The following is an 11,494-nucleotide window of genomic DNA, read 5'->3' on the forward strand; positions in this document are numbered from 1 at the left end:
TTCCCTTTTTTGTTTGCCCTATACATTTTTATAGTAAAATGTGGTTGTACAGTCTTGGTTTAATTTTTGTGAGTTTGTTATGAATCTCGAATTGGGGTCATGTTGGGGGTATTCTTGCATCCACATAATTTGTAGGAAAAATATTTAGAACTCATTAGAGAGAGGCCTCACCTCGTATTTAGAAATTAGAATTCGATAGAGAGAGACATACCTGCTAACACAAAGTCTAGGATTTTCAGTTTATGTTGTTGCGATTGAGGCTATGTATGCGAATGAGCAGGCATTTGCGACTGAGATTGGGCCCATGGAACAACGCAAGTGTTGTTAATTTATAGAATAAATAAATATAAGGACCAAATTAATTCTTTTCTCTTTTACTTTTAACAGTTAGTCAATTTGGTATGTGTTTGTTAACGGAACCACAAGGCTACGATCGAAAATAGGTGTAACCACAAGGTTTATTTTTGTATTTTTCCCTAATTTTTTTCATCTAATTGTTTTCAACATGCATCATTTTAGGACTAGACAATGGCAAACTCAAACTTTTAACTACTTGGAGTGAAAAAAAAAACCCCAACACTTATCACTACGGGTGCTGGTAGTCGTTTAACCATTCCACTAAGAATAATTAGAAATGGGCAGAACATTGTTCCTTTGGAAATAATTTTATAGAAATATAAATAATATTAACGAAATATGTTTTTATAATTAGAAAGATAATTTTGTTAACATCAAAGGTAAATAAACAAGTTTTCATAAAAAGAAGAAGCTAAACTATGTTTTATCAATCTAACTAAAAACCACATGTCATGGGAATTGAAATAAAACCCTTCAAAAGCTGGAAAAACAATCTAAAATTGTATTTGGACACAATCACTCGGTTGACCAAAACATAAAATCCAAGATTGCATTAAAAACATCCATCATGATCTAATCAGAATATTTTTATTAAATGCTACTTAAAAGGATTTGAGATGCTACAATTTCACGCTCATATTTGATAATGATCGTCTAATGTAAAAGGATTTTTTCTGTTTTAACTATGGCCACATAAATATGATGAATTAAATAGAATGAAATTTGGGTAGCTCTACATATATTTGAGCATTCTTAGCTAGTGGCAACATAACAACTCTACCATAACATATTGAGAATATCTTCCAACAGATTAATAACTTTCACAGGAACCTTAATCACGAAATCCTTCCCCCAACTTTTTGAAGTTCAAATAAAAGCAAAATCCCCAAAAAATTTCTACCTGAATGTAGCAAGTTTTACATGGTCTAGTTCAAATTGAATGTGCCAACTGCACAACCTTACACAAAAAAAAACTGTTTATAAAGTTCTACATTTTTTAACAGAGGATGCACATCAATCACCTATCTCTCAAATGGATTCAGACAGTCAAATAACAAAGGGGTTACACATAGTAGTCAAATCAATCACCTCCTTCTGCCTCCCAAGCTCACTATAACATAGTAGTTCCACCACGGCATGTCCAGAACACTTTGGAGAGTTGAACAATTTTTGAGAAACTTTGATGGCAAAGTCTTTTCCACCATCTTTTAATATCACCACCAACTTCTCAAGCACAGTTGCATTCTTAAGAAGGAATTCAACAAAGCTAAGAACAAGCTTACAATTATCATCGTTCCTTGAGAGGCCAATGATCTCAATCCTCTTTAAATGTGACACCAAGCAATTCAAAACTCTTCTCTTGGAATTCCAATAGGTCTTAGTAGAAACATTCAAGTCTGGATCTTTGGTCCTTTCTAATTCTAACTGAAGACAAAGTGATTATAAGTCAGTCCCATGACTTAAGACCATATGTGTATATATATATACAAAATAATGATTTCTGATGGCATAATTCAAATTTAACAAATACAATAACTCTCAACTCAAATTTAAATTTATGATTTATGATTGGTTCTAAATAGTTTTACCTTGTAAATTGGCAGCTTTACAACTAATTTCTCAAGAACATATGAAATGCCTAGTGCTAATTCAATTTCAGCAGATTGTGTTGCAAAATTAGGACTATCCAGAGTCAAGGATTTGTTTTTCAAGCGCAGAGAAGATAGGTCAGCTTTCAACATTAAATCTGGTAGAATCTGCATACACAATATTGCAAATGGGAATTGAAAAACAAAAATTTAATTTCAAATTCAAATATTAAGCTTGTTCCTTACCTTGATAAACCGTCTCCCAAATTTCAGCTCGTTGACATGCTCAAGCTGCTGCAGGATCATAATCTCATGCAAACTTCGACATATACCATTAAACTCAAAATCAAGAGTAGCACAAACTAAAGATGGACAATTCATCAATTTAGGCTCAGTCAAAGCAAGAAAACGATCACAAAGAGTCAATTCTTCAACATTTGGACAAGAAATTTGAAGAACATAAATCCAAACATTGTTGAGCACCAATTTTTTCAAAGATTTGGAAGCAATAATATCCTCTTCATATGGAATATTGAAGGCTAATTCCAACGATTCAAGTGAGGGAGTCCCACCTAGAATATTTTCAATTGCTTTAGGAGGCAATCTGCAGTTTTCTATATTCAATGACTTAAGATGTTCCCAGCTTACCTTCCCATAAGGCATGAAAACAAAATTACAAGAATTGGTATGCAGTTTAACCAAGGAACCATAATTGAATAGGAACTCCGGCAAACTGAACTCTACGTAACCATAACGGAAATTCAAGATTAGCTCCTCCATCTCTTTTCTGATTGCAAAATCGAGATTCGAACTAATGTGAGAATCCCTCTTAGCATAATAACCTTCGGATTGGATGTGGAACTTCTTGATCTTGGAGCAGTTATGAAGAAGCAGTGTATCATCAATGAATTTACATAGTTTTTCAGCAGATATACCAGAGGAATGAAAATTAAGAATGAGAACATGAGTCCACTGATTATGCCATCTCTTTGATAAAACGGTAGTCTGAATAGCTTCTTTCGTTGAAGGCAAAAGGGAGAGGATATGTTGAAGGAGAGGGTCTGGCAAGCCACTGATGTGATCTTCTTTCTCCTGCAACTTCGGCCTTTCGCTTTCCTTTGCCATTATTCAGCTGTGAAGATTATAATCGAATTGAATCTATTGGGTGGAAGACCATATATAATGTGCGTGTCTTTTGGAATCCCTCACATGTGAAAATCCTTTGATATTGTGTCGCTTCGAGTTTTGTGTAGTTTTATTATTGAACCTTACCTATATTCTCATAATTATACTAATTATTTTTAACTTGGAATTTGTGGATAGGGAGGCGAAGGCCATACAGTGGGATTTGTTTTATTTATTTTTTGAATTTACAGTCACATTGTGTTTAGGCTTTGAGATTTTAATATATTTATTCCATGATATTCGTAAATATTACGGCCCTGTTTGGTAAAGAGCGTTTTGGGATAAAAAGAGCGGTTTTGACCAATTTTAGAGGTTTGACCACTGAAACCACTTATTGGAGTGTTTGGTGGAGAGAGGTTTGAGAGAGAGTTTTGGAATGAAAACGCTAATTTAGAAAAGCTCTTAAAACGAGTTTTTTCAATTAGCGTTTTGGAATATTAAAATTAATGGACTTCTTTAACCCTAATAGATAGACTCCCTAGTCAAATAAGTTAATGCAATCAGCTAACAGCTAATGTAATCAACTAACAGCTAATTTCCAAACAGGGCCTACAACATTCACTACAAGAAAAGGGGATTTAATGATAGGAAAAATCATCATTAGAACTCCACTGCCACTCATTAAAGGTTTTTAATGAGCGGAATTTTCCGCTTGAGGAAGCCCTTTTTTGTAAAAGTATTAATTAGTGGAATTATTCCACTCATTATTAACTTACAATTAGTGGACGTTTATGCTTATTAAAAATTATGTATAATGATTAATAATACGCTTATTAAAAGTATTTATAATGATAGAAAATACGCTCATTAAAAGTATTTATAATGATTAAAAACTTGTCTTATTAAAAATATTTATAATAATTTGGATTGAAGGGAGCTACTCTAAATTGTCTCATCAAACTGCATCAACAAAACCAAATTATCTAAGGCTTAAAAATTGGGAGTGTACAGGAATTTAAATAAAAGCAAATGAACAATACAACATCTTAAGACAATTCAAATGCTTAATTGGGGGAGGAATAGCCCTGTTAATTTTTGTTAATGTGATCCCTGTTATGTGCAAAAAAAAATTCCTTCACTGCAATATCATTATATCATCCTCACATCCCGTGTCCAATTCCCCAAATTATAGTGTACAATTAGAATTTTGAAGATATGATTCATCTAATAGCAAGAAAACAAAAGAGGCAATTCAATATACCTTATCGGGAGCATGCCCCAAGTAAACTTGTTTGATACCTTATCGACTTGTTTGATACCTTATCGAGAGTGGAAGTGAAACTGCACAAGCTCATTGCTGTAATGTTGAGCACAAATATAACAAAAGGCAGAGGTAAAAAAGTTGTGAAGGTGTTATTTATCTTAACTCTTAAGAAATAACATGTCCGACTTAAATAAATTATAGGCTTCCACACTTTTGAAATGCGAAGCATGAATAGTGCCTTTAAACAAAATGCTAGACAAAATTAACACACTTTAAAAAGCTAAATAGAATGTTATACAAATTAACACAGTTTGCAATTCAATCACCGCATAGAGATATCGCAAACAAGTAAACCAACAGCCAAATTGATTGTTGCCCATAGAATGACACACTAAATCAATAACAAGAGGCAAATATAAAGACAGAATTGCTAACTCGACCATGCAAGTCTATACAGAAAAAAATAAAAAATTAATCCTAGCATTGCAAAGCAATCTGTTTTCGATTTTGGGATACATATATTTTCATCAATGAACCAATAAAGACAAACCAAAAACAATATACTAGATAACATTTTTAATTGAGAAACATTTGTCCGGAACAAGAAAGGTGAAATGTTGGAGGTATTGTCATTAATTTAGCAGAAGCAATTAATTAATCTAATTGCATAAAATAATATTGCTAGAAATAATAGATTTTAGAAAGAAAGGAATCCAACTTAATTTCCATTCACTAAAGATTACATTACAAATTGAAACCAAATATCTATTTATAGAAATGAAAAACGTGTAACTATAGTGTGTGAAATGAACCTAATATTCAAAAACTACTATTACAATTTCAGCTATTGACTAACCATAATAAAAAATTAGTATGACATACATTCACTCATATGGACATTTGTGTTCATATCTGACCAATTTTTGTTTCTATAATCAGACACAATTTTCGTCCATCCATGTGAATGCATTCTTTATTATTTTTTTATTTATTCATTTAAGTTATCTTACATGATAGGGTCAAATGTCATTATTTTGTTTCTTATCCTTTTATCTCATTTAATTTAATTTTGTTTTTTTGTTTCTTTTTTCTAATTTTTTTTTTAATTTAAGATAACACATCATTTCATCACTCTTCTTTCATGTGTTATCTGTAGACACAAAGTTTGGTACGTAATAACTCAAACTTATTTTTCGGGAGTGCCTTTGTAAAAATATATGCAATCTGATTTTCACTATTGCAGTGAATCAGATTAATTTCGCCTTCGTTTTCAGCTTCACGGATAAAATGATATTTGATCTTGATGTGCTTCGTTTTTCGATGCTGGACTGGATTTTTCGCAATAGCAATTGCACACTTGCTATCGCAAGATATCTTTGTCGGCTGGTTCTGCACTGCATCCATATCGGATAAAATTCTTCTTAGCCATATCGCTTGATTGACCGCTGAACATGCTGTGATATATTCAGCTTCTACAGTTGATTGCGTGACTGTTTCTTGTTTTTGTGAGATCCATGAAAATACTCTGCTACCGAGACTGAAATTCTAACGGGACGTACTTTTCATGTCATCTTCTGAACTTGCCCAATCACTGTCTGAAAAACCAATTAATTAATAAAATTTCATTGGTTTGTACCAGATTCCAAAATCAACCATGCCTTTGATGTATCTTAGCACTCGGTTTGCTGATGTGAAATGAATTTGACTTGGATTCTGCATAAAACGTGATAATAGGCTTGTAGCGAATATGATATCTGGTCTGGTAGATGTAAGATACAATAAGCTACCGATCATACTTCTGTATTGCCTTTGATCTGCTGGAGGTGAACCATCTTCCTTAGTCAATTTTTCATTATTGACTAGAGGTGTAGTTGCTGCCTTGGAATTCTCCATCTTGAATTTTTTGAGAAGATTCCATGCCAAGGAAATAATTCATCAAGCCCAAATCCGTCATCTCGAAATTTTTCTTCATATCTTATTTATGAATTCGAAGATTAAGGATTGGTTGTTACCCGTCACAATCAAATCATCAACGTAAAGTGAAACAATGATGATATTTGAATTTTTATCAACCTTTGTGTAAAGAGTATACTCACTTGGATTTTTCTTGAAGCCTTGTTCACTGAAGTAGGCGTCGATTCTGCTATACCATGCTCTTGGTGCTTGTTTGAGACCGTACCGTACAATGTCTTTTTTAGCCTTAGTACCTTGTTTTCTTCATTCTCAACAATAAAACCCGGTGGTTGCTCGACATATATTTCTTCTTTGACAAACTCATTCAGAAAAGCTGACTTCACATCTACACTAGTCACTACAAGAAAAACGCGTATTACCAGCGGAATATTCCGTCGGTGATCCGCCAAATTCCGTCGGAAATCAACGTTACAGACGGATCAGCAGCGGATTGTATTCCGCTGGTAAAAGGCTCGCTGGTACCGCATACCGACCACAATTCTCTTTCCGTCGGAGATCTATGCCGACCAAAATTGGGCGGAAGATTCCGCTAGTAAATTTCAAACACCGACCAACTATTACCGACCCTAATTTGGCTGGTGAATATTTCCGACGGATATTTCCGACCATTTTCCGTCGGTGCTTAATATTAAAAATTGAAAAAAATTAGTCAATTTATTTGGATTGAAGGGAACTCGTATATGATGTACAAATTTGAGTCTTATGATTCAAACGATTACAACTCATAAATTGACTGAAGCTATCTGCTCTCTAGACTTGCACCTAATCTGCTCACGACTTATAAGTAGATATGATTGCCATAAATTTAAAGAAGCTAAACAATCCATGTCACAAAATTTTTCAGCAAATAAGTACATATTATAAGAAAAATAAGTTGGGAGTTAATAATCTCAACATGATAATGTCTACCTCAATCCATGAATTATCAAGACAAGGCGATTTTTGACAAAGGAAAACTCATTGGGATGAGAAAAACACTTGTTTGCTACAAAGGAACAGCTCCTAATGGACTAAAAAATGACGGCATTATGCATAAATATAGACTCTAATGTGACGACAAACACGTTTGAACCTTTGAACCTAAAATTATTGTGATGCCAAGCACTGCATGATGTGCATCAGCAATATCTAATCCTCCAAAAAGTTTGAACAGAAAATTATACAGGCTGTAATGTCCATTACCTTAGAGAAACTTTCCATAGAATAGGAGGCCGACCAGGGTATTGGAAAGCAGCTTCAACCTGCAAAAAATGCGTACAAAAGAAAGCACACACAAAATAACATTTAGCATTGTACACACCAAAAGAAAGTTCTATACTTATTTTCTCTCTTTTCAAGGTTTAATAAGGCAATGTTGATTATTTTGATAGCAAATGGTAACAGAGAAAGATCCAATTTTAATACAAGTGTAATAACTATATAACAAGCATAACATGGATGTCATTTTTAAGATTATTTGGGCACCCATCATCTTGGTTAGTCCTAGATTCGTCAATTTATTACAAGCCATAAATGGTAGGCATTATTTAATATTTCTAGTATGTGCAGAAGATGCTAATTATTTCATTATGTACATTTACAACTCAATTATTTTCTAGTAGCTTCAGAGTTTGGAAAGCTATTTGGTTTCTTATGAGGTGCAGATGCTGATTATCTACCTGCTTCAATAATCCTACTTATGGGTCTAATCTTAGGATCAATTGTTTATGAAGGATAATATCTTCTAATTGCAAACAAATTCAATTTCTTGTTAGCTTCAACTCCTATACCAAAAGGTGCATTAGACTTCATGATTATTTATTAATTATCCAAATATCCAAAAGGTGCATTAGACGTCATAATTATTTATCATATTATGTATTCCACAAGCAAAAAAAAGTACAACACAAAAACATAAGATATTGAATTATCCAGAGATTCATGGGCCAAAATTTAACATATTTATAACATAAGAAAAATGACAGTAAAATTATCCATTCTTGGGATTGAACAATCCAAACAAGACTGAAATGGAGAAAGGAAGACCCTTACCAATGGCTCCAAAACTAACAAATTCTTCAAACCTGTCAATATGTGTCTCCTATACATCAACATTCTATCTCTGCAAGCCAACTGATAAATTATAGAGACAATGAAATTTATGTTTAGATGGAATGAGTATTCCCAAATCATTACAAATAAAACAATTCCATAAGAATACAGCAAGCAATTAAAGCTGTGAAGAACATGGTGTGCTTGTCCACCAACACTAGAGGTCAAATACGGTAACAGCATTTACCGATATACCCGTTCGACACCATGAGAAAGGTTCTCCAAGTTTGACAGGTTTCCAAGATGCGAAGGAAGTGTTCTCTAAAAAGAAGCATGAGAAAGGTTAAGGTATTTCAACTCTCAAACAAATGAATTCAGGAATATGACTTCCCAAGAAATTGTTTTTGCTCAAATCCAAATACTGCAAGTGTTTAGTAGACTAACTTTTCAATTTGCACCAAGAAAAACAAAAACTACCAAAGATGACCATAAGAAATGAATTTTTTATCTTTATAATTGACTACATAACTTATGGAACCATATAAGAGTAACTAATGAGATGTAGTTATTTAGAACAAAAGGTTTCTTTGATAACTTAAGAGACTCGAGTCTAGCCAATGATATAAATTTTCCTGAAATCTAGAGGCCACAGCAACAAGTCATGGTAATTATTATTGTTTAGTAAGATTTAAATTCCAAACTCAAACATGTGAAAGCAAAGCAGTTAAAGTTTTTGTTTAACACATAGTAGCTAGCCAAATTCGGATAACAACCAATCATACACTCAAACAAGGAGTAAATTAACTTGAGAAGAGTAGAAGTTTGACAGCAAGTATAATCTATAACGTTAGAGCAATAACAAACCATCAAAGAACCTTACCTCCTGGAAAATCCAGTCCTTCTAGAAATAGACAGCAGCTTGAGAGCCATTTATTTATTAAGCTACAAATTCAGCAAGGAGACATAGAATTCCCCTGAAACAAATGATCCGATGCAAATTAAGCATGTCCATTGGAAATGAATTTGAAAAGCAATAATAAGGATCAATTAGCATTTTGAAGTACCAAACTCAAATGGTTCTCTTTAGAACGCAAGAAAATCAAACATTTATGACATCGCTTCCAAAATACCCAAATCTAAACAAGACCTAAATAAACTTCCAAAGTAGCCAAATCAGAACATACATGGATTTTAATCCAGCCCTGTGAAATTATTCAAATCAAAACACCTAACCAACATAATTTGAAAGTAAAAGACAAGTGGATAAACAAGACCTAGATTGGAGCGGAATTTTACCAAAAATATCATAAGAAGCAAGGTGGAAATCGGGAATGCCAGTGAGGAACAAGCCACTGGAGAATGAGATCGTAGAATCCACTGCCTTGTGTATTGGAGTCGTTCATGTTATAAAGCTGCTGAGCAAATGGAACTGAGTGTTATAAAGCAAACCCGCTCGATGAATTTGAGCAACTCGAATAGACTGCTGAGTGTTATAAACGTTTCTCCATCACTATTACAAAATACAGAGGAATTGTCAACCATATGTTAAGATGTTCACAAAAGAAATAAGCATGTAAAAATATTTTGACAGTAAATAAAAGGTTAACTGAGTAGCACATTATTTTTTACAATCAAATAGCATTGAATTAAACAAAAGGCAGTAAAACATAGCTCTATAACAGCATAACCTTTTTAGAAAATTTCTACACTTCCTATAAAATTATAAGTTATGAGAATTCACATCAACACATGTCAAGGAATACAAAGCCTAAGTGCAAACCACCTAAATTTGGAGGAGAGAAAAAAAACAAGCTAAACTATATGAAAATTTAATAAAATTAGCGTTTTAGTGCAGTTAGAAGAGTACCTGCAAAAGCTGGAAGATGTTTGAAAGAGCAAACTGAATTCATTAAAAATGTTGTAAATGGAGGGGGAAAGAACAAATTCTGTAAAAATCGTTAGTAACTATTAATATTAATAACTATGTGAAGAACAACATCACAACTACATAGTAACAAATCTGGAGAAGATCTTCATCAACGAACTAACAGGAAAAAGAAATTGAAACAAATCCTGTAGAAAATGCAATAACAAGTTCAAAACTAGTCAAGCAAATATGAAGCAAACTAAGTAAAGGTTCAGTACGATTTTAACCATTAAAATGCATCAGATTGGGCAACAAGGAAAGAATTGATCAATTAAAATTTGAAATTGATCAAGTAAGGTATCAAAATCAACACTTAATCAAAAGCAAAAGAAGCACAGATACAAAAGCCCTAAATCTACACCCTAGATCCCATATTAAGGGGGGAAATCCCCAAAACCATTCAAAATCAAAGCATAGCCATTTAAAATTAAACAAACCCGTTCAAAATTGAGAAGCTAACTCACCTTATGAAACAAAATCATGCGCTTGATGATTGAGAGAGGTCTGAACGATGCTATTAGAGTCCAAATACAAGCCTTTCGTTTAACTGGTTGAGAGAGAAAGACGAAGAGCTGGTACAGACCGAGAGAGGATGAGATCGAGAGGTGAAGCACTAGGATAGAGATTGGGAGAGAAAGAGAAAGAGAAAGGGATGAGGTACATCGATCGACATAGTTGATGGAGAAAGAGGACAAAGATTGGAGAGAGAAAAGGGTAAGAAAAAGGGGGGAGAACAAAAAAATTTCCCGCTTTCTATTTCATTTTGCCGGTTCAAAAACTTTTTGCTTATTATTTGATTTTTTATTTAATTTTTTTTAATTATTATTTTTTATCTCAAGAGAAATTCCATCGGTATATTATAATTTTCGCCTGGAATCAGCAGCGGAATAATTTGCGATGCTATTCTGCTGCAGATCGCCAGCGGAAATTGATTCCGCTGCTGTTCCGTTTGTGATCAGTAGCGGAACGGATTCCGCTACTGTTCCGCTGGTCATCAGCAGCGAAACAAATGCCGCTGTTGATTTCCGCTGCTGATTAGCTGTTTTCTTGTAGTGAGTGGAAAAATGACCATAGTCGCCCCATCGATTCTACGTCCATAATTTGCCAGGAGATCCGCCACTTGATTTCCCTCTCGATAGATATGCGTAACCGCAAACGTCATTGACGATAGTTGAGCTAGACATTTCATCCATATGTATATATATAACTTAGTTGAATATATATAAC

The 11,494-nt window shown here is 33.6% G+C and overlaps 1 protein-coding gene across 6 annotated transcripts; it reads right to left on the reverse strand.

The window, feature by feature from the left end:
• Positions 1–1,060: 1,060 nt before the first annotated feature.
• LOC136225748 (F-box/LRR-repeat protein At5g02910-like) lies at positions 1,061–10,974 on the reverse strand. 6 transcript variants are annotated; one of them, XM_066013852.1, is made up of 9 exons: positions 10,732–10,974; positions 10,208–10,286; positions 9,637–9,850; positions 9,221–9,314; positions 8,341–8,661; positions 7,492–7,550; positions 2,193–4,428; positions 1,947–2,114; positions 1,062–1,782 (listed from the first exon to the last, which is right to left on the reverse strand). In XM_066013852.1, the coding sequence occupies exons 7-9, from the start codon at positions 3,069–3,071 to the stop codon at positions 1,405–1,407; spliced, it is 1,425 nt and encodes a 474-aa protein (XP_065869924.1). In that variant the 5' UTR covers positions 3,072–4,428; positions 7,492–7,550; positions 8,341–8,661; positions 9,221–9,314; positions 9,637–9,850; positions 10,208–10,286; positions 10,732–10,974; the 3' UTR covers positions 1,062–1,404. The 6 variants fall into 6 exon arrangements, with proteins under 6 accessions (XP_065869925.1, XP_065869924.1, XP_065869923.1 ...); XM_066013853.1 differs by having other exon boundaries at positions 1,061–1,782; positions 2,193–3,078; positions 4,333–8,661; XM_066013851.1 differs by having other exon boundaries at positions 2,193–7,550.
• Positions 10,975–11,494: the final 520 nt, after the last annotated feature.

The sequence above is a fragment of the Euphorbia lathyris genome, chromosome 4 (genome assembly GCF_963576675.1).
Source record: "Euphorbia lathyris chromosome 4, ddEupLath1.1, whole genome shotgun sequence".
NCBI classification, from domain to species: domain Eukaryota; kingdom Viridiplantae; phylum Streptophyta; class Magnoliopsida; order Malpighiales; family Euphorbiaceae; genus Euphorbia; species Euphorbia lathyris.

Excerpts from the sequence above, each read along its gene's own strand:
- LOC136225748 (XM_066013853.1), bottom strand. The coding sequence starts at position 3,071 with ATGGCAAAGGAAAGCGAAAGGCCGAAGTTGCAGGAGAAAGAAGATCAC. Across the intron at positions 2,115-2,192 it reads TTGGGAGACGGTTTATCAAG|ATTCTACCAGATTTAATGTT; the intron begins GTAAGGAACAAG and ends TTGTGTATGCAG. Across the intron at positions 1,783-1,946 it reads TAAAGCTGCCAATTTACAAG|TTAGAATTAGAAAGGACCAA; the intron begins GTAAAACTATTT and ends CTTTGTCTTCAG.